The sequence below is a fragment of the Anomaloglossus baeobatrachus genome, chromosome 2, assembly GCF_048569485.1.
Source record: "Anomaloglossus baeobatrachus isolate aAnoBae1 chromosome 2, aAnoBae1.hap1, whole genome shotgun sequence".
NCBI classification, from domain to species: domain Eukaryota; kingdom Metazoa; phylum Chordata; class Amphibia; order Anura; family Aromobatidae; genus Anomaloglossus; species Anomaloglossus baeobatrachus.
In genome coordinates this window covers 290,765,440-290,788,556 of record NC_134354.1, presented here as the reverse complement: position 1 = coordinate 290,788,556, position 23,117 = coordinate 290,765,440, and the positions used below count along the sequence as shown (strand labels likewise).

Genomic DNA, 23,117 nt, shown 5'->3' with positions numbered 1-23,117 from the left:
CAGCATCAGCCTCTCTTCTTCCAGCCTCCCGCAGCATCAGCCTCTCTCCTTCCAGCCTCCCCCAGCATCAGCCTCCCTCTCCCAGCCTTCCCCAGGATCAGCCTCTCTCCTCCCAGCCTCCGTCCTCCCAGCCTTCCTCAGCATCAGCTTTCCCTTCCCAGCCTCCCTCAGCATCAGCCTTCCCCAGCATCAGCCTCTCTCCTTCCAGCCTCCCCCAGCATCAGCCTCTCTCCTTCCAGCCTCCCTCAGCATCAGCCTCCCCTTCCCAGCCTTCCCCAGGATCAGCCTCTCTCCTCCCAGCCTCCTTCCTCCCAGCCTCCCCCTCCCAGCGTCCCTCAGCATCAGCCTTCCGCTCCCAGTCTCCCCCAGCATCAGCCTCCCCAAGCATCAGCCTCCACCAGCATCAGCCTCTCTCCTTCCAGCCTCCCCCAGCATCAGCCTCTCTCCTTTCAGCCTCCCTCAGCATCAGCCTCCCGTTCCCAGCCTTCCCCAGGATCAGCCTCTCTCCTCCCAGCCTCCTTCCTCCCAGCCTTCCCCTCCCAGCCTCCCTCAGCATCAGCCTTCCCCTCCCAGTCTCCCCCAGCATCAGCCTCCCCAAGCATCAGCCTCCACCAGCATTAGCCTCCCTCAGCATCAGCCTCCCCCAGCATCAGCCTCCCCAAGCATCAGCCTCCACCAGCATCAGCCTCCCTCGTCCCAGCCTCCCCCAGCATCAGCCTCCCCCTCCCAGCCTCCCCCAGCATCAGCCTCTCTCATCCCAGCATCAGCCTCTCTCATCCCAGCATCAGCCTCTCTCCTCCCAGCATCAGCCTCTCCTCTCTGTCCCCAGCATCAGCCTCTCTCCTCCCAGCCTTCCCCAGCATCAGCCTCTCTCCTCCCAGCCTCCCCCAGCATCAGCCTCCCCCAGCATCAGCCTCTCTTCTTCCAGCCTCCCGCAGCATCAGCCTCTCTCCTTCCAGCCTCCCCCAGCATCAGCCTCCCTCTCCCAGCCTTCCCCAGGATCAGCCTCTCTCCTCCCAGCCTCCGTCCTCCCAGCCTTCCTCAGCATCAGCTTTCCCCTCCCAGCCTCCCTCAGCATCAGCCTTCCCCAGCATCAGCCTCTCTCCTCCCAGCCTCAGCCTCTCTCCTTCCAGCCTCCCCCAGCATCAGCCTCTCTCCTTCCAGCCTCCCTTAGCATCAGCCTCCCCTTCCCAGCCTTCCCCAGGATCAGCCTCTCTCCTCCCAGCCTCCTTCCTCCCAGCCTCCCCCTCCCAGCCTCCTTCAGCATCAGCCATCCCCTCGCAGTCTCCCCCAGCATCAGCCTCCCTTTCCCAGCCTTCCCCATGATCAGCCTCTCTGCTCCCAGCCTCCTCCAGCACGCCGTGCTCCTCTGCCGACACTCACACACCCGATCGCATCCACTCACACACACCCGATCGCATCCACTCACACACACCCGATCGCATCCACTCACACACACCCGATCGCATACACTCACACACACAGACACTGACGATATCGCACATACGCGCTCACACTCACAACATCCGGAGATACCACATGCCTCTGGCCATGTGATCCTCCGTCAGGTCCTGGAAGGTCACAACAGCACAGTATCGAGGCCGAGAAGCAAGCGATATCGCCGGATGCTGTGAGTATGTGGATGCGGTGTGAGGTGTGTGTGAGGTGTGTGTGAGGTGTGTGTGAGGTGTGTGTGAGGTGTGTGTGAGGTGTGTGTGAGGTGTGTGTGAGGTGTGTGTGAGGTGTGTGTGAGGTGTGTGTGAGGTGTGTGTGAGGTGTGTGTGAGGTGTGTGTGAGGTGTGTGTGAGGTGTGTGTGAGGTGTGTGTGAGAGTGAGTGTGATCTGATGTGTGTGTGTGTGTGGATCTTCCGCCGCAGCAGGACCTTGATGCGCTTGTAACCATGCGAGCCTGGTTACCAACGTATCCACACCACTCCCGTGCGAGCGGGGGCCGGGGGGGGGGGTGGGTGGGGGGGGGAGTACAGTACTCACCTCCGTGACAGCCGTGTCAGTTCGGGGAATGCGCGGAGGGGGGGGGGGAGTACAGTACTCACCTCGGTGACAGCCGTGTCGTCCGTTCGGGGAATGCGCGGAGGGGAGGGAGGGGGGGGGTAAGTACAGTACTCACCTCGGTGACAGCCGTGTCAGTTCGGGGAATGCGCGGGGGTAGGGAGGGGGCGGGGCCAGAGCTAGCGTGCATTGCGTGAGGGCTGCGGGGCGTGGCGTGGCCGAATTGCCAATGCCTGCAGGGTGCCGGGGCGAGAGGCCAATCTGTGGGGGGGCGGAGCCTGGGCGAGCGGCTGGCCAATCCGTGTGGGGGCGCAGCCTGGGCGAGCGGCCAATCGGTGTGGGGGGGCGGGGCCATGGCGAGCCCAGCGGCCAATCAGCTTTGTGTCACCGTAAGGACACAATTTTGGAGCATGACAGACAGACAGATAGACAGACAGATAGACAGACACAGAATAAGGCAATTATATATATAGATATATCTCTACACAATACGTAAATTCTAGAATACCCGATGCGTAGAATCGTGCCACCTTCTAGTGTATATATATTTAATCAACATTCTCAAGGTTACATGTTTAACTCCTGAGATCTTGATCCACAGTGTGCAACAATCAAAAAGTTAACAGCCCATGGCACTGTAGCTAATCTCCATGGATGTGGACGCAGAAAAAAATTGATGAAAGATTGCAATGTAGGATAGTCCGGATTGTGGATAAGCAACTCCAATTGAGTTCCAAAGAAATTCAAGCTGTCCTGCAAATTCAGAGTTCATCAATGTCAGCGAGAAGTATCCGTCGACATTTGAATGAAGTGAAACGTTATGGCAGGAGACCAAGGAGGATCCCACTGCTGACAGGGACCTAAAAAAAGCTAGGTTGCAGTTTGTCAATATGTGTATGAGTAAGCCAAAGTTCTGCTAGGGAATCGTCTTATAGACAGATGAGATTAAGATAGAGCTGTTTGGTAAAGCACATTATTCTACTGTTGACCAAAAACTAAATGTGGCCTACATAGAAAAGACCACAATACCTACTGTCAGATATAATGGATGTTCGAAGATAATTTTTGGGGTTGTTTTGCTGCCTCTGTCATTGGGTGCCTTGACTGTAGAAGGCATCATGACATCTGAAGGTTACCAAAAGATTTTGGGTCCCAATGAGATGCCCAGTGTCAGAAAACTGGGTATACATTTTAGGTCATGGTGAATAGAGTAGATATCCAGCAATCTGGTCCAAAATAGGTTAAAATTAAATTCTTTATTTCATGTTCAAGTTAAAAAAAAAAATTTCCATCATGAATTCGTAGGAATAAACGTGAGGACGCGTTTCGAACAGTTAGTTCGAAACGCGTCCTCTCACGTTTATTCCTATGAATTCATGATGGAAATTTTCTTTTTAACTTGAACATGAAATAAAGAAAGAATTTAATTTTAACCTATTTTGGACCAGATTGCTGGATATCTACTCTATTCATGCTGATGCTGAGGTCTGCCTACCTCTCTCTTTCCGTGCACGGTCTGGATTTGATCTCGGGTACAGGTGAGCGGGGTCACCCCCTTCCTCTGTCTTGGTATCCTAGGTCATGGGTCTTCCAGAAGGACAATGACCCCAGATATACTTCAAGAAGCACCCAGAAGTGGTTGGAAATAAAGTACAGGACAGTTCTGAGTCCGGATCTAAATCCCATTGAACACCTGTGGAGAAATCTTAAAATTGCTTTTGGGAAAAAGCACCCTACAAATATGAGCGACAGCGCAGAGCAGTTTGCAAGGGAAGAGTGGTCCAAAATTCCAGTTGAGAGGTGTAAGACGCTTGTTGATGGTTATAGGAAGTGACTGATTGCAGTTATTTATTCCAAAGGGTGTGCAACCAAATATTGAGTTGAGCGTGCCAACAATTTTGTTTGACCCATTTTTGGGGGTTTTGTGGGAAATGATGTCTAATTCGCCCTCTTTTTTTATTTCCTCCTTTTTTGTGTTGTTTCAATACACACAAATAAATAAACATATCTATAACAAAACATGTGTAATTGCAATTATTTTATGAGAGAAATGCCTCCTATTCTGAAACCATTTCAAGGGTGCCAACACTTTCAGCTATGACTGTACTGTCATATAGGAGTAATGTGTGAAAATGTTGTAAAATGTACTTGTTTGTGGTCAGTGTCCTGCATTACTTTACAAATGTTTTTGGGGTTTTTTTTCTATCTAAAAGGTGTGGGAAGGCCGGTGGAGAGTTATTCCATATGACGTGCTTCCTGATTGGCTTAAGGATAATGACTACCTGTTACACGGACACCGTCCACCAATGCCTTCATTCCGAGCCTGCTTCAGGAGCATCTTCAGAATACATACTGAGACAGGAAATATCTGGACTCATTTACTAGGTACATTTCTGGTAAATACTATGTGATTGCCACTGTAGTGTGTAGGAGTCTCTTTTGCTATAATAACAATGATACTAGGGAATAGATAGAAAACCGTGCATGTCCAGTATCTGAAAAGATTGGAAAAAATATCTTCGATCTTTCCAATTTGTGTATGCTGGTAATGTGACGCTCCTCTGATGATGTTTTTTTTTTTTTTTTTTTGAGACCGTCAAACCTGCTCACTGCCAACTCATGCAGCAGCCAGTACATACAATGTGCTCATACTTTGACATTCTACTTTAGAAAGAATAGTTAGGAAACTTTATGGCCCAACATGAAAGGTCTTGTCCACTACTGGACAACCCCTTCTGATTACACGTTTCCGCCAGGTAAAATTAATAAAGCCTATACTCGTCTCCCATACTGGCACCGTTCCAGCAGTGCCGCGGCTCACATGGGGTTGTGACGTCACACGAGCACCGTGTCCAATCATCGCTGGCTTCCTTCTTCCCACCTTTGGGCAAAACAATCAACAGGGAGTAAGTGTAGACGCAGAGCTAACTTCCTGTTGATTAACTTGTTTGGTCCGTATTTTAGTGCTGCGGCTGCACTTAGTCCCTGTTGAATGCTTGTTTGGCCCGAAGGCGGGAAGAAGGAAGCCAGTGCTGATTGGAATCTGTACTCGCGTGACGTCGCAACCCCACATGAGCCACACACTGCTGGGACAGTGCTAGTCCGGGAGGGGAGTATAGGTTTGATTATTTTACCTGGGGGAAACATGTGGAATAGGAAGGCGTTGTCCAAGTAGGGGACATCCCCTTTAATAAAATACCGTACAGTACACCTTAATATATTTATATACTTTTATCATTTCTAGTTTTTACCTAACTTGTCTGAATTTCATTACTATACAGGCTTTTTACTATTCCTTTTCCTGGGGGTATTGACGATGCTTAGACCTAATATGTACTTCATGGCTCCTCTACAAGAGAAGGTGGTTTTTGGAATGTTCTTTTTGGGGGCAGTATTGTGTCTCAGCTTCTCCTGGCTGTTTCACACGGTGTACTGTCACTCAGAGAAAGTATCCCGCACATTCTCCAAGTAAGTATGTTTAGATCTCGTGTTGTTTTCTTGCATTTAATACAATGAATACACTTTCAATTGTAAGGTAAATAAGTCATATGGATATTTTATTTTTTGCTTGTTCACAAGTTTCACCCTGTATTTAAATTCACTGTGAAATTGCAGCAGAAATTGACGTTTTGCAATTTCAGAAGTTTAACCCCTTCAGCCCCAAGCCTATTTTGACCCTAAAGACCAGGCCATTTTTTGCAATTTTGACCAGTGTCACTTTATAAGGTTATAACTCTGGAACGCTTCAGCGGATCCCGGTGATTCTGAGATTGTTTTTTCGTGACATATTGGGCTTCATGTTAGTGGTAAATTTAGGCCGATATTTTTTGCGTTTCTTTGTGAAAAAAAACGGAAATTTCGCGAAAATTTTGAAAATTTTGTAATTTTCAAACTTTGAATTTTTGTGCTCTAAAACCAACGAGACATATGACACAAAATAATTAATAAATAACATTTCCCACATGTCTACTTTACATCAGAACAATTTTGGGGGAAAAAAAAAAAAATTAAGGAAGTTATAGGGGTTCAAAGTTTATGAGCAATTTCTCATTTTTACAACAAAATTTACAAAGCCACTTTTTTTAGGGACCACATCACATTTGAAGCGATTTTGAAAGGTCTACATGACACAAAACACCTAAAAGTGACACCATTCCAAAAACGGCACCCCTCAGGCTACTCAAAACCACATTCAAGAAGGTTATTAACCCTTCAGGTGCTTCACAGTGACTAAAGCAATGTGGAAGGAAAAAATGAACATTTTACTTTTTGCAACAAAAATGTTAATTTAGCCTCAAATATTGCATATTCACAAGGGTAGCAGGATTAAATGAATCCCCAAAATTTGTTGGGCAATTTCTACTGAGCACGCAGATACCTCATATGTGGCGAAAAACCACTGTTTGAGCGCACGGCAGGACTCGGAAGGGAAGGAGCGCCTTTTGACTTTTTTGAACAGAAAATTAGCTGGAATCGTTAGCCGCACCATGTTGCGTTTGGAGAGCCCCTGAGGTGCCGAAACAGTGGAGCTCCCCCACATGTGACCCCATTTTGGAAACTAGACCCCTCATGAAATTTATCTAGATGTTTATTGAGCACTTTGAGCCTCTGGGGGCTTCACAAAAGTTAATAGAATTGAGCCGTGAAAATAATAAAAAATTTACCACAAAATTGTTACTTCAACCAGGTAGCTTTTTTTTCACAAGGGTATCAGGAAAAATTGCACCATAAAATGTATTGTGCAATTTCTCCTGAGTACACAGACACCTCATATGTGGTGGAAATCAAATGTTTGGGCGTGCAGCAGGGCTCGGAATGCAAGGAGCGTCATTTGGCGTTTCAAACGCAAAATTGTCTGGGATAATTAGCGTATTCCATACTGTGTTTGGAGACCCCTTGAGGTGCTGAAACAGTGGAGCTCCCCCACATGTGACCCCATTTTGGAAACTAGACCCCCATGGCATAGAAAAAAAAACAGCGGCAGATGGGGGGGCAGCGGCATATAAAGGGAGCATCTGTGATTGTGAGACGGCGGCTGGGATAGGGTGGGGGCGGATGGGAGAGGGCGCAGTGGATGCAGGAGCGGCAGAGGATGAGGGGAGGGGGGATGGGGGGGAGAAGGGGAGTGGGAGGTGAGATTGGGGATAGTTACCCTACAGGATGGATCTAGGCAGCTGGATCACAGGAGATGAAGGAGGCAGCAGATCGGGGAGGGTGATAGGTGGGAGAGGGAGCGCAGTGCAGATCACGGAGGAGACAGGTGAGCAGAGCACAGATCACGGGGGTGAGAGGTGAGGGAGAGCGGACAGCAGATCACGGGGGTGACAGGTGAGGGAGCACAGATCACGGGGTGACGGGAGGGAGCGCACATCACGGGGGTGACAGGGGAGGGAGCGCACATCACGGGGGTGACAGGGGAGGGAGCACAGATCACGGGGGTGACAGGGGAGGGAGCACAGATCACGGGGGTGACGGGAGGGAGCACAGATCACGGGGGTGACAGGTGAGGAAGCGCACATCACGGGGGTGACAGGTGAGGGAGCGCACATCACGGGGGTGACAGGTGAGGGAGCGCACATCACGGGGGTGACAGGTGAGGGAGCGCACATCACGGGGGTGACAGGTGAGGGAGCGCACATCACGGGGGTGACAGGTGAGGGAGCGCACATCACGGGGGTGACAGGTGAGGGAGCGCACATCACGGGGGTGACAGCTGAGGGAGCGCACACCACGGGGGTGACAGGTGAGGGAGTACAGATCACGGGGATGACAGGGGAGGGAGCACACATCACGAGGATGACAGGGGAGGGAGCACACATCACGGGGATGACAGGTGAGGGAGCGCACATCACGGGGGTGACAGGTGAGGGAGCGCACATCACGGGGGTGACAGGTGAGGGAGCGAACATCACGGGGGTGACAGCTGAGGGAGCGCACACCACGGGGGTGACAGGTGAGGGAGTACAGATCACGGGGATGACAGGGGAGGGAGCACACATCACGGGGATGACAGGGGAGGGAGCACACATCACGGGGATGACAGGGGACCTGACATGGTGTTACCTCACGTGTGGCTGTACAGTACTGTGTGGCCAGGTCTCAGGAGGGAAGGAGCGCTTTTTGACTGGAGTGCAGATTTTTCTAGAATAGTTTGCAGATTCTACTTAAAAAGCACCTGACTGCATGAACAGCAGAACCATCCCTCAAGTGTCCCATTTTAGAAATTACAACCCTTTGACAATTCATCTATAGGTTTAGTGAGGATTCGTACTACATGGGTGTTTTTCAGAAACAAGGTCACAGCGTCCATTGCAGAGCAAAAATTACAAATATGCCACTGTATTGCCCAATACATTGTGTCCAATTTGTGCTTATAGGCCCCTTAGTCACCTTCAAATTGAAAGGTTCCTAAAAATATAGATTTTGTAAATTTATTGAAAAAATGAGAAATTGCTGCTAAACATGTAACCCTTTTAACATACCGTGTTTCCCCGAAAATAAGACATCCCAGGAGTTTTCAGGGAAGCTTTTAATATAAGACATCCCCTGAAAATAAGACATAGCTGCGGTCAATAATGAAGTGTCATGCAGCGTGAAAGAGTTAAAGACACTGCAGAACACTTCATTATAGGCAGCGGGCACTCCCAAAAGACAGAAGACAGAAGACCCCCGATCATACCAGAAGCCGACCGGGAGCAGGTGAGCGCATCAAGGTCCTGCAACGGCGGAACACACACACACACACACACACATCAGATCACACTCCTTCACTCTCACACACACATCAGATCGCATCCACGCACTCACAACATTCAGTGATATCGCTTGCATCTCGGCGGCGATACTGTGCGTGCAGTGACCTTCCAGGACCTGCCGGAGGATCACATGGCCGGAAGCATGTGGTATCTCCGGATGTTGTGAGTGCGTATGTGCGATATCGTCAGTGTGTGTGTGTGTGTGTGTGTGTGTGTGTGTATGCGATCGGATCTGTGAGTGTCGGCAGAAGGCAGAGGAGCACGGCGTGCAGCACAGTTGCTGGGACCGCCCACCGGAGCGCACAGGGAGAAGTGGGGTGTGTGTGTGAGTGTATGCGATCAGATGTGTGCGTGTATACTGTCTGATGTGTGATTGTGTGTGAACGTAAGCGATCGGATCTGTGAGTGTCGGCAGGAGACAAAGGAGCACGGCGTGCAGCACAGCTGCTGGGATCGTGGGGTGGGTGTGTGTTTGTGTGTGAGTGAGTGTGATCTGATGTGTGTGTGTGTGTGTATGTGTGAGATCTGATGTCAGCCAGACGCAAGGGAGAGCACAGCTGCAGGGAGATCACAGGGAGAAGTGTGTATGTGTGTGTGAGATCTGATGTTAGCCAGACGCAGGGGAGAGCACAGCTGCAGGGATATCTCAGGGAGAAGTGTGTGTGAGATCTGATGTCGGGCAGACGCAGGGGAGGCGTGCAGCACACCTGCTGGGAGATCACAGGAGGATCTGGGAGCCATACAGACGCCCTGGGCTGGTAAGTATGAAGATCCAGGGATGCGGGGGGATCTGCTTTTTGTGGGGGGTAAACTTACTTGTCTTCTCGAGAATAAGACACCCCCTGAAAATAAGACACAGTGCTTTTTTCAGGGCAAAAAAAATATAAGACAGTGTCTTATTTTTGGGGAAACAGGGTACCAACAACAACAAACAATTATTTTCAAAAATGGTGTTTATGTAAAGGAGACATGTGGTAAATGTTGTTATTCTCTATTTTGAGTGGTGTGACCAGGTATTTTAAGAACAAGAATTCAAATTTCTAAAATTGTCATTTATTTTTTTTTTTTTTTCATTTTTGTCATATTTGTTTAGTTTTATAAATACATGTAAAGCAGATCAACCTAATTTTACCAGTAACAGAGTGCAATATGTGACGAAAAAAACCAATCTTAGAATCACTGAAGTTTGTGGAGACTTTTCCGAGGTATTGCCACATAAGTGACAGGTATTTGAAATATGTGGCCTGGTTGGAATGATGAAAACAAAAATGAGAAAACTGACGGCACTTCCTAACAGACAATTGTGAACAGGTGCAAAACTGAACATGAAATAATAATAATAATTTTTATTTCTATAGCGCCAACATATTCCGCAGCGCTTTACAATTAAGAGGGGACATGTAAAGACAATATGAGACAATACAAAGTAACAAAATTAAGATACCAGGAGGAGTGAGGGCCCTGCTCGTAAGCTTACAGTCTATGAGGAAATAGGGGAGACACAAAAGGTGTATGGGGGGAGAAAAGCTTGTCATATATGGTCCAGCCATCGATTTAATAGGGTATTCAAAAGCAGCTGCATGAACCCGTCGGTGAGAATTTAATATTTAATTAAATATACTCTAACAAATCTACCTCTGCACTCTGTGACGCTAAGGTATGGAAACCTTGAATTGAGGCATTTGGACATGCAATACTGCTAAGGAAATAAAGATTTTCCCCTCACCCATGACAGCTCCACGTGAGCGAGAGAGGGATCCGCCCAGCGAGGACAGGAAACCATTCTGAAATAAAAGGGCGGTACCTCTCCCCTTCGTCAGTTGGTTTCCTGTCCTTGATGGGAGACCTTGTTCTGGAATACGGCGGTTGAAGTAAGAAGTTTGAAGTACAGAAGCTGTATTTACCCAGCCCCGTCCGGTGTCCGGAAAAGCAGGGGGAGTCCTGCGGCGCCGTTCTTCGGGGCTGGAAGCGCCGTCCACCAGCCCTTGGAGAACCTGGTGTGCGGCAGGGCCCATCAGTCGTTCCGGACCGCCGCTCCTTCCCCCCCCCCCCCCCCTTGCGCTTCCCTGCTGCCTAGGACTTCCGAATGTGGCGCACTCTGGGACGCGTGCAAGGCATGCAGGGTACAGGAGGCGTGCTTGCGTGACGTCTCCTGAAGAGGATGGCGGCGCCCATTCAGCAGCAGCGGCGGTGTTTCATGGCAGACGCCCGCCGTCTGGACACCGCTGGGCGCATTGAAACGGGGGGGGGGGCACCTTTATGGGACCGGAAGGTGGAGGAGCAGCACGGGTGCTCGTGCCTACATCCCAGGATGGCTTCAGAAAGGCAGCAGCACTCTGGAGCGCCGGCAGCATAGCCGTATGAACAGTCACCGTTCTAAGTGAAACAGAAATGCCCGGCCTCAATAGCCAGAAGGGCAAATACTCTTGTGGCTCCACGACTTCTGCAGGACCTGTGGGTGTTCCGACGAAGCCTCCAGGACCGGTACCCTTGATCTCCTGTGGTGGGTGAGTGATCTTCGTGAATGTCATCTGCATCATTAGGTGGCTCCTAAACTCCATACGGAGTGTCCCCTGTGCAGAGAGCCGATATGGCCTGCGGGCCGAGTGTCAGAGTCCCCTTGTGTGGGGCATAGATGGCAATGTCTCTGCTTCGATCTATGGATTGCTGCATGCAAGTTACAAATGTGTATATGTTGTGAGGTAGCGACCACCAATATGGTAAATGGTCGCTATATGTCGCAGTGGAGAAGGTCGCTGCGATATTAAACTGAAGAGGTTGCTATGGGACTTGCCCAGTGTGCTGTGCAGGTGTGGAGAATCACAACCTCCACCTGTGGGTGTGTCCAGTCTGATTAGGAGACTCAGTGTGTGTTCTGCAGAGTGTGAGGGAAGAGCAGGGAGCTCTGGATGTATCAGCCTGTGTGGAGGCTGAACACGGGGCTCTGGAATTCAGTCTGGGTTTAGGCTGGAAGTAGTGTGGAAGCCAGGCTGGTTAGTGCTGTGGCTACTGGACCAAAGCTCTCCTGGAGAGGAGAGACAGACAGGAGTCTGCAGAGTGTCTCTGGGTTCTTGGAAGGAGCCACAGCAAGTGTTGTTCCCTGGCAGGAGCCAGTGTGTACAGGCGCCACACTTCCAATAGAGACCGTATTGGACTGGAAGCCCACGGTATGTGGTTGTGCTATGTTTTTGCAGTAAGCCAGGAGAGGCCTGTTATGTTTAATGTTTGCCGTTTATGACAAGTTTTTCATAACCGGCTGGAATTTTTTATGAAGATACTGTGTCGTCCTGTGACCTTGCCTATGCCTACCTGAGGTAATCCTCACAATGTATTGCTATATGGTTGGTAGCAGCCCCTTCCTTTGTGACAATTCAGCAGCGGCAGCCTCCACGGTTGGCAACAACACCCCTATGACATACAGCATAAGTTGGGGTCCATGCCTACTGATTGACATGTACACAGTGACAGCTCTGTCTTAACAGCTGTCACTAACAGTGGGGGCTTGTTACTGTCAGTTACGGCACTCACTCTCCAGGTCCCATGTGCATGCTCCTGTATGCATGCACTTGTGGGAAACATCAGCAGGAATTCTGAAGCCGGCTATTGCCAAATCCCTGCACGGCCCGTGATTTTCAGGATCTGGCTACAAACTATTGTAGATCAGCTGAAGGATACAACTCCTCGGGAGTATATCTTTTTCTAAACTTACCACTGCTGCAGGGAGCAGCGGCATTCTTGCAGAGTCGTCAGCCGATGCTATCAGGCTGGGAGCCCGTTGTGCAGGATTGTCTAATCTGGCCGGAATGGCATTATGGTTGAAGGGCTGTCCCATATGCCTGCAAAACCATGCATAAATTATGTTCAGGGCCGTATGTCGATCTGCTCCTTTTGGTAAACAGCTGGAAGATGCGTTGGAGAACGTATACGACGCTAAGCAGCCCTTCCAAAGGTTATCCCTTTTGTTCCAGCAGAGTAGATACTCAAGGTGTCAGAATAGGCCCTGGGGGCACTCTGCCATGCCATCATGTCTCTGAGACATGCTATATCCCTGCGGGGCACTATGATATTGTGCTTACCGGCGGCTCCATGGGGCCTGTTCCACTCCAGGGCTCTCCAATAGCAAATCCTGTTTGCCAAACAAAGAAAAAAAAAAAAAAAACACAAAAGGAAAACCCTTAGTAAGATATTTCGAAGGGGACGTCATTCTCTCCTTGCCAGTAAAGACTTCCCTGCTTTGGTGGACGTCCATAGGCAACCTGTCTGTGGGGTTCCTGGCTACGTCGGCATCTGAAGGTGGTCACCCGATACGGCTGGGGATGCTCGCCTCCAGATGCAGATATCCCTGGGCTGGTGGTCAGCTCAGGAAGCAGCACAGCCATCTTATGGTCTTTACTGGGGGGGACAGAATCCCCCTCGGCTCTACACTTCACAGGATTCTAAATGCCAATGTTCGTTCCATGGTCTTGTGGTAAGCTTGTGGCCTTGGATGTGTGAGCTTGTGGGCCATTCCTGTAGTTGGCAGCTTACCTCAGGCGCCATCAACCGCGGCAAGGGGAATGATCCCTGAATCCGTGGATCTTTTCAATGGTAGTGGCTCTGTGGAGAATACCACGGAGGGACCTGTTTCCTCCAGGCTAAACTGGCATATAGACCTCTTGTTCCATGATCCCAGCAGTCCGGCCCTTGCGGTGAATGCACTTCCATTCCATGGACCTTCGGAATAGCCTCTGCCCTTCCCCCTGTTGTCATGCTCTCGATGGTTCTCCAAGAGCTCGGGGAAGCTCGGGCGAGGGTCCTTCCCCTCGCCCCCTTCTGGCCCAAGGGGCCATGGCTCTCTCTCCTGAGGACAATGTCTGTCCCGGATCCTGGGGTTCTGCTGGGGATTCCGGACCTGTTAGTGCAGTAACCTGTGTTCCTCGTGCAGGAAAAGGGTTTTTTCATTTCACAGCTTAGAACTTGAGAGGTTGTTGCTGATGCGCAAGGGTTCTCCTCTGACCCGGTCTCTTCCTTGCTGCAGAGCCATAAACCGGGTACCACTACACTCTATGGGAGAGGGTGGCAAAAGTTCCCCTTCTTTGCAAATGGTCCCTTGGGTATGAGTTCCTATTCCATGCACATTGGCATTCTTGCAGACGGGGTTGCTCTAGCATTCTCAGTGTACACTCTAGGGGTTCCTGTTCTGCCCTAGGAACCTTATCCATTGGAAAACTGGCAGAAAACCGGTGGGTTCAAGGTTATTGGGTTTGTGAGTTCATGCCTGAAAGTTCAACCGGGGGATCAAATTAGGGTTGGACGCCCTCACGAGTCCTCCCTTTGAGCCTATTGCCAAAAAAAAAAAAATCTCCCTGACGTTGCTGACATTGGAAACTATTTTGCTCTGGGCCTTGGCATTCGCTCGCAGAATTAGTGCTTCCACGCCTTATCGGTAGTACAGCCCTACGCTCAGTTGTTCAACGATAGGCCGGGTCAGGTGTTAATAGGACCCTTTCTCCCAATGGTCGCCTCTCGATTCCATAGCACGCAGGGTATAATCCTCCCTCCTTTTGCGGCCATCCTACAAATACCGGGGTAAAACAGATTCATACGTTGGAGGTTCATAGGGCCCTGCTTCTCTACCTCTCAGTGACACATAGTGTGGGGAAAACACAGTCCTTTTTCATAGCCCTGTCTGTAGTAGGAAAGGTCTGTGGGTGTGAAACTGCACTATCTCTAGGTGGATTAGGGAGGCCATTGCTTAGCCTACTCATCTAGTGGGGCTGTCTTCCCTGAGGACTTAAGGGCCCATTCCACCGGTGCGGTGTCGCCCTCCGGGGCTGAGAAGACGCAGGTATCTATTGACCGGATTTGTATGACCGCTACCTGGTCTTCACATTCTCCTTTTTCTTCCATCACTATCGGTTGGATCTATCCTCCTCGGCTGATCTCTCGTTTTGTAGAAGGGTGCTTGAGACGTTGGTCCCTCCCTAATACGTTATTCTCTGCAAATCTCTCACGTGGTGCTGTCATGGGTGAGGGGAAAACACCTCGGTTACTCACCGGTAGCCGGTTTTTCCAGAACCCATGACAGCACACATATAATCCCTCCCTTTTCATCCTTAGTGTGCACTATTCTGGGTGTGCATGTGTGTGTTATAGTTGGTGATAGTTAAGTTCTAACGTTTGTTGGAGGTCCTCTCAATTCTCGGTAATCAACTGACGAAGGGGAGAGGTACCGCCCTTTTATTTCAGAATGGTTTCCTGTCCTCGCTGGGCGGATCCCTCTCTCTCTCACGTGGTGCTGTCATGGGTTCTGGAAAAACCGGCTACCGATAAATAACCGAGGTGTTTCTCACTTTAGATTATAGGGTCATGTCTTCTGACTGAGCACTCCTTCCTACCAGCTTAAGGCTGTTTTTAGTCTCCTATTAGCCCATGAAATTATAAGCCATTTAGCCCGGGTATAGGCATTTCGGTAGTGTCCAAGCATAAAAGATTCGCCTTGTCGCTCGCTGCTGGGCTCACATAAAGCTGGCCCATTGTATGCGCTAAGTGTCTCAATTTTATATGTATTTTGTTATCAGTAAAGAGATGTATTGATGGTCAATGTATTAATCTGATTTTCTAGTGTCTATGAATACATCATACAATTTTTTTTCAAACTATATTAACACAGGTACCATAACTAACAGGGGCAATTAATTAAAATATTTTAAACATGATAATATATTACTGATATTCAAAATCTGTCTGTCACTTCTCTTTATTTATTGATAGTATCGGCCTTCTGGTTGAGGTTTAAGATAAGATGCCATCATATTAGTTCCTTTTCCAAAACTAAGGAAAAAATATTGCATCAGGCTCTTCAATCTGTTTTCTGAGGTCAGACTAGAGTAAAGCTGACTACACGTTACCTATATTCATTGGTCACAATTGAAGAATGGGAAGTAAAAATAATTAAGTAACATTCTCCATAAATTCGAGATTGCATTAACCACCTCCAATCTTCCAGGCTGGACTACTCTGGTATTGCCCTACTCATCATGGGAAGCTTTGTGCCCTGGCTGTATTACTCCTTCTACTGCTCTCCTCAGCCCCGCCTCATATACCTGTCCATAGTCTGTGTGCTGGGCATCACTGCTATTGTTGTAGCACAGTGGGATCGCTTTGCCACACCAAAGCATAGGCCGACACGAGCTGGTAAGCTTAATACTTAGCAGAAGTTGTTTGTTTTTCTTGTACCGTTTCCAGGATTTCATGAATAAATAGTTATAAAATATGATCATTTAATTTACATTGTTATAAAACACTGACACAACAAATTAACTATTTACAGAAAATGAAATACCATTGCATGAAAGGGACCTGTTGGTAATTTACTATGTCTGAATACTATGCATTAAAGTGGACTGTTTATTTTTTTCTTAAATGCTTGTATTTAGAGCTGAAAATCAGTTTTGCAATTTGGTGTCTTGAAAAGTTTTGCCGTTTGTCTTGCTTGATTATCTTTTTAACCTCTTCAAGACCTTGCCATTTTTCTTCTGTTTTTTCCAAGTACCTTAGCCCTTTTTTTGTTTTTTGTTTTTTTTTAATGGGGCAAAACGGGGGTGATTTGAACTTGTTGGGAATTTTTGTTTCATATTATTTAAAAACTTTTTTTTTACCTATTTCCTAGTCCCTTTAGGAGACTTTAAGCTGCAATCATCCAATCGCTTGTGCTATACAGAGCAGTGCATCAGCAGCCAGTGTTCACCGGACGTTCGTCATGACAGACACGGTTCATCAGCTGACTCCTGGCTGTTATGGCAATGCATCGACACCCCACAATTGCATTTATTGGTGGTCGATGTGAGCAGGGAATGACACTCCTCGCCGGTGTGTGTTAAATCCCACTGTCAGAGATTGACAATGGGATTTAACTGGTTAGCAGTCACAGGAAGATATCCGATCCATCTGCAGCTGTCAGAGGCACATGATGGCTGATCAGATCAGCCATCATGTGCAGGGAAAGATGCGGGCTCAATAAATGGGACATAAATGTCAAAGGTCGTGAAGGGGTTAATGAAACCCAATTGCAAAAATATTTTTTAACCTCTATTACATACATTTAAAGGTGTTTTCCAGTCTTAAGTTACAAGTCTCTGATTACAGACCTGTGAATCCTCACATTGCACTCTGTGAAGATGCGCCAGAAGCAGGTGGTCATGTAACTGCAAATATGTGCTTTGCATACTTCCAGCCACATTCCCACTAGAATGTATTCGGCCTTTCTCAATACATTTGCACTGAATAAGGTCGGCTGCCGTCTTGTCGGCATGTATGCAGATCACATACTTGCGGTCGTATGCCCACTATTCCAGGCACTGGAGAATGCTGACTGTACGCAGTGTGCATGATGTGAGGATTCATAAGTCTGCAGTCACTATATACAGTAGCTGAAGACTGAACAACCTCTTTACCGTTAAAAAACTAAGATGTAGTATGCGATTGACATAAAATGAACCCTGAGACTGCAGTGTGATTGACGGCTCAGTTCTAGGATCCTTTCGTGCTGGATAATCACTGCAGTGTTCATGTTGGTAAAACAACTTGTGTTTGTGATACCTTCCAGGGCTATGACTTTACAGTGGTCTTTTAACGTTTTGTTAATTTTATATAGCAGCTGTATTTTTTTCAGCCAAATCAGAGCTGCAGTTCTCAGCCTAAGCATGCGTCTGATGACTTGAGTTTAGAGCATCATTGTCATATGTGATGCTGTTAGTTCAGGTCAGAAGAAGGTACTGTCGTGTGTTGGCCCTTAGCAGAAAAAGATGCACTTTAATGTTTTGTAGTCTTTCTCTTGGGAAAATGTCTTGACTAATTTTTTTTTAGCCCTTTTTTTTGTCAGGTAACATACCTATAAAATACATGCACACAGATGTGAAATATGAACTTATGACACTTGGTAATACGTATTTTGCCTGTATTATAACCGATTATTCCTCTTTTCCTTTCTAGGCGTATTTCTGGGCCTTGGCCTGAGTGGCATTGTTCCTACTCTCCATTTCACGATCGCAGAGGGCTTTGTTAAAGCGACTACAGTGGGTCAGATGGGCTGGTTCTTCCTCATGGCTGTCATGTATATAACAGGAGCTGGTCTGTATGCAGCCCGGATCCCTGAACGTTTCTTCCCTGGAAAGTTTGATATCTGGGTAAATATGGTTGTTTCTAAAGTTGAATGTAGATGTGTTTTACTTTGCAGTTGAAGGAGGATAGTCTAAAAACTAAAATAGATTATCCTTTTTATATGTGAATTTTATGGCTGCATTAGGTATTTAGAGAAACATTGTAAATTGGGAGTTACGTTCTACAGGTTGGTCATCATACATTCCATTAAGATTGTTTCCTTATCTCTCCCCTTTTGTTTTCCAGTTTCAGTCTCACCAAATATTTCATGTACTGGTTGTAGCTGCTGCCTTTATTCACTTCTATGGTGTTTCCAACCTACAAGAGTTCCGTTATGGGCTGGAGGGTGGCTGCACAGATGACTCTCTTCTGTAATGTCTGGCATAAGTAGATTATCACCTTTCCTCTGGAGATCTACAAGGGGAGAGTTAGAGAACTAAACCAATTTAGTACCCAACTGTATTTTCACGATAAGGCCCAGAAGCCCTCAGTTACAAGGCACTGGTCACTATTACCTCCTCATTATGGAATACAAGAGCACTTCATGCACAAGACATTGACAAGACGTTGGAGGACAAAATGAGCAAAATGAGACTAAGCTGTATATTGAACAATGACTTTACATTACCTTGTGGGATAAGAAGAAAGCGGCACTAGTACTATTATTTTATATCAAAATCTGCTTCATTACTTTACATCTTTCTACCATTGGTGTTTTAAAATGTTCTAGAATCTGATAAACAAAACATTATAGGAAATCTTAAGATTTTGAAGCATCTTGTACCAATGAGAGCACTATATTGTATGAGCAAAGCGTTGGTGGATTTGAAGTTTTGTTTTGATAACTTTGGATACGGATTTCCATTGGTTTCCATTGTGCTCTATCCATTTATACCAAGCACACATTCAAGTATATGAACTATCAAAATCATTTTACATAGTCATAAAGCCTAAATCTGCTGAACTTCTGATCTGACTGCAGTCAGCCCCAATTCATGCTGAGCAAAGATAACGGAGATGTTAGTGCTGACTTTGAAGTACCTATGTGACTCTAACAATGCATTACTTTTTGGGCTGCTTACTGCACTTTTGACAATCACTGATTTATCTACTGCAAATCTACCAATTCTCTGAATGCTGAGCTCTGTATAACCTCACCCACACCACTGATTGTATACCATATAGTGCTCTCCCTGTACAACAAGCTACCAATCAGTGATGGGGCTATACAGAGCCCATTAGTATGGAGGATTACATGGCAGTAGCTTTAGTGATAATCTTCTGCTGATAAAACGCTTATCAATAGTACAAGTAGCCCAGTAAGTGAGACACCGCTGAAATCATCTCGGTCTGTACATCCTGCTGCTCTCAGATTTGATCGCAGTAACCTGGTGACAGATTCCCTTTATCAGTATATAGCTTCAGGCATAACAAGTCCTAAATAGACTGAGTTTATAGAGCCACTCATCATAGAAAAAGAGAGAACACCATGGCACAGGAATAGCTGAAGAAACTACGGTAATGTGGCATGGGGTAGTCAAATATTGGTGTTTTAGCTTTAAAGGGAATGTGTCATGAAAAAATTACCTATAGTTTAAATCAAGTTTTTATTTAAAATTTTTAAATGTGATTGTTTTTTTTCCATATCACTATATTTATATATTCCAAATAAATATGTATGTATTATAAATAAAGATGAGAAGGCATGCTGTGACCAGCTCCTATTGTGGGTGGTGGATTTTATATAGAGGTGATTCATTGAAATACTGTCTATGATGATAATGACACTGCTGAAAAGTCTAATTAGGCCTAGGATGAAAACTAAATGATTTCTGAGTTTGTCTTTAGAGTCCATTACAAAAATGTTTTAGGTTAAAAAAATATACGTATTTAAACGATCATTTCCTTATGGCACATTCCCTTTAAATGGATACAATTTACATATTTTCTCAGGATATTTTTATTATTTATTAAGTCAAGAACTTTAAGGTTGTTGTCTAGTTGAAAAAGATATCTTTAGCTATGTCCTATATAAACAGATGAAACTTGTTGATATATTTCCTAAGGTGTCTTCAGCTTCTGTCCTTGCAGCTCCACTTCTAATTTGGCTCCAGACAGTTTCCTAGGATGGCACATGACCAGCAAGCTAACTGTCCATTTTAATGACTAAGCCAACACCGTTGGTTTTCAAACCATTAAAACCGAGGCATAGACAGAGGAGGACTGGTTTACCTACTGAAGTGAAAGCATAGACAGAGGAGGACTGGTTTACCTACTGAAGGGAAGGCATAGACAGAGGAGGACTGGTTTACCTACTGAAGGGAAGGCATAGACAGAGGAGGACTGGTTTACCTACTGAAGTGAAAGCATAGACAGAGGAGGACTGGTTTACCTACTGAAGGGAAGGCATAGACAGAGGAGGACTGGTTTACCTACTGAAGGGAAGGCATAGACAGAGAAGGGCTGGTTTACCTACTGAAAGGAAGGCATAGACAGAGAAGGACTGGTTTACCTACTGAAGGGAAGGCATAGACAGAGGAGGACTGGTTTACCTACTGAAGGGAAGGCATAGACAGAGGAGGACTGGTTTACCTACTGAAGGGAAGGCATAGACAGAGAAGGGCTGGTTTACCTACTGAAGGGAAGGCATAGACAGAGAAGGGCTGGTTTACCTACTGAAGGGAAGGCATAGACAGAGAAGGGCTGGTTTACCTACTGAAGGGAAGGCATAGACAGAGAAGGACTGGTTTACCTACTGAAGGGAAGGCATAGACAGAGAAGGGCTGGTTTACCTACTGAAGGGAAGGCATAGACAGAGGAGGACTGGTTTACCTACTGAAGGGAAGGCATAGACAGAGGAGGACTGGTTTACCTACTGAAGGGAAGGCATAGACAGAGGAGGACTGGTTTACCTACTGAAGGGAAGGCATAGACAGAGAAGGGCTGGTTTACCTACTGAAGGGAAGGCATAGACAGAGGAGGACTGGTTTACCTACTGAAGGGAAGGCATAGACAGAGGAGGACTGGTTTACCTACTGAAGGGAAGGCATAGACAGAGAAGGGCTGGTTTACCTACTGAAGGGAAGGCATAGACAGAGGAGGACTGGTTTACCTACTGAAGGGAAGGCATAGACAGAGGAGGACTGGTTTACCTACTGAAGGGAAGGCATAGACAGAGGAGGACTGGTTTACCTACTGAAGGGAAGGCATAGACAGAGGAGGACTGGTTTACCTACTGAAGGGAAGGCATAGACAGAGGAGGACTGGTTTACCTACTGAAGGGAAGGCATAGACAGAGGAGGACTGGTTTACCTACTGAAGGGAAGGCATAGACAGAGGAGGACTGGTTTACCTACTGAAGGGAAGGCATAGACAGAGAAGGACTGGTTTACCTACTGAAGGGAAGGCATAGACAGAGGAGGACTGGTTTACCTACTGAAGGGAAGGCATAGACAGAAGGACTGGTTTACCTACTGAAGGGAAGGCATAGACAGAAGGACTGGTTTACCTACTGAAGGGAAGGCATAGACAGAGGAGGACTGGTTTACCTACTGAAGGGAAGGCATAGACAGAGGAGGACTGGTTTACCTACTGAAGGGAAGGCATAGACAGAGGAGGACTGGTTTACCTACTGAAGGGAAGGCATAGACAGAGAAGGACTGGTTTACCTACTGAAGGGAAGGCATAGACAGAGAAGGACTGGTTTACCTACTGAAGGGAAGGCATAGACAGAGGAGGACTGGTTTACCTACTGAAGGGAAGGCATAGACAGAGAAGGACTGGTTTACCTACTGAAGGGAAGGCATAGACAGAGGAGGACTGGTTTACCTACTGAAGGGAAGGCATAGACAGAGGAGGACTGGTTTACCTACTGAAGGGAAGGCATAGACAGAGGAGGACTGGTTTACCTACTGAAAGGAAGGCATAGACAGAGAAGGACTGGTTTACCTACTGAAGGGAAGGCATAGACAGAGGAGGACTGGTTTACCTACTGAAAGGAAGGCATAGACAGAGAAGGACTGGTTTACCTACTGAAGTGAGCTAGTCCGTTCCCTTCACAATAGCACTTATTAGTAAACTCAGCCAGACGTGGATCTCTCAGGACTGCTGCTGATAGCAGAAGATAACTGAAGAGCAGCTTTGGAAATAAGTCATGAGATTTGTTTAGATTAGGAACACTCAAAAATATTTTTTTTCTTCCAACTGGTATAAGACATCCCCTTTAAAGGGAATTGATCACCAGGTTTTTTTCTACCTAATTTGAGATCAGCATAATGTAGGCAGAGACCCCGGATTCCAGTCACTTATTGGACTGCTTGTTTTATCTTTTTTAAAATCACTGTTTTATCAGAAAATTATCACGAACGATCTAGTAAACCTACTGTGTATTCGAACCACACCCTCACCACTTTGTGCCTATTCACGTGGACAAAATGCTGTCAATCAGTGGTGTGGGTGAGGTTATACAGAGCTCAGCATTCAGAGAACTGGTAGATCGGCAGCAAACAAAACTGATTTTAATCAAAACTGCAGTAAAATAAGAATCGGGGTCTCTGCCCCTACGTTATGCTGCTCTCAGATGGCATAGCAAAAATCTGGAAACAGAGTCTCTTTAAAGGGAACCTGTTATCAGATTTGGTGACTATAAGTTGCGGCCACCACAAGGGGGCTCTTATATAAAGCATTCTAACACGCTGTATATAAGAGCCCAAGCAGCTGTGTAGAAAGTAAAAATCACTTTATAATACCTAACGGGTGGTGCGGTGCAGACCAGTCACATGGGTGTCTCCGTTCTCCATGTCCAGCACCCCTTCCTTTGGTCATTTGTCCCTCCTTCTTCTGAAGCCTGGGTTGCATGACGCCTCCTACGTCATGCACACTAGCCGGCATTGAGGTTCCGCGCAGGCGCACCACAATACTTTGATCTGCGCCTGCGCAGGACCTCAATGCCGGCGAGTGTGTATAATGTACGACACGTCATACACCCAGGCTTCAGAAGGAGGATAAAGATGGCCGAAAGATGAGGCAACGTACCTGAAGAAAGGAGACACCATCGACCAGTCTGCACCGCACCGCCCATTAGGTGAGCATTATAAAGTGATTTTTACGTTCTAAACAGCGGCCTAGGCTCTTTTATATACAGCATGTTAGAATGCTGTACATAAGAGCCCAGTGGTGCTGGCATATATATAAAATATAGCTTATAGACCC

At 47.0% G+C, this 23,117-nt stretch overlaps 1 protein-coding gene across 1 annotated transcript in view; it reads left to right on the top strand.

Annotated features, from left to right (window-relative positions):
• Window positions 1-19,625, top strand: part of ADIPOR1 (adiponectin receptor 1) — a 49,130-nt gene extending 29,505 nt beyond the window's left edge. Inside the window, exons 4-8 of the mRNA XM_075335849.1 lie at window positions 4,224-4,395; window positions 5,292-5,478; window positions 15,754-15,941; window positions 17,739-17,932; window positions 18,153-19,625. Of these exons, the coding sequence (XP_075191964.1) occupies window positions 4,224-4,395; window positions 5,292-5,478; window positions 15,754-15,941; window positions 17,739-17,932; window positions 18,153-18,281 (870 nt within the window). The 3' untranslated portion in view covers window positions 18,282-19,625. The remainder of the gene's footprint in view (window positions 1-4,223; window positions 4,396-5,291; window positions 5,479-15,753; window positions 15,942-17,738; window positions 17,933-18,152) is intronic.
• The last annotated feature ends 3,492 nt before the right edge of the window (window positions 19,626-23,117 follow it).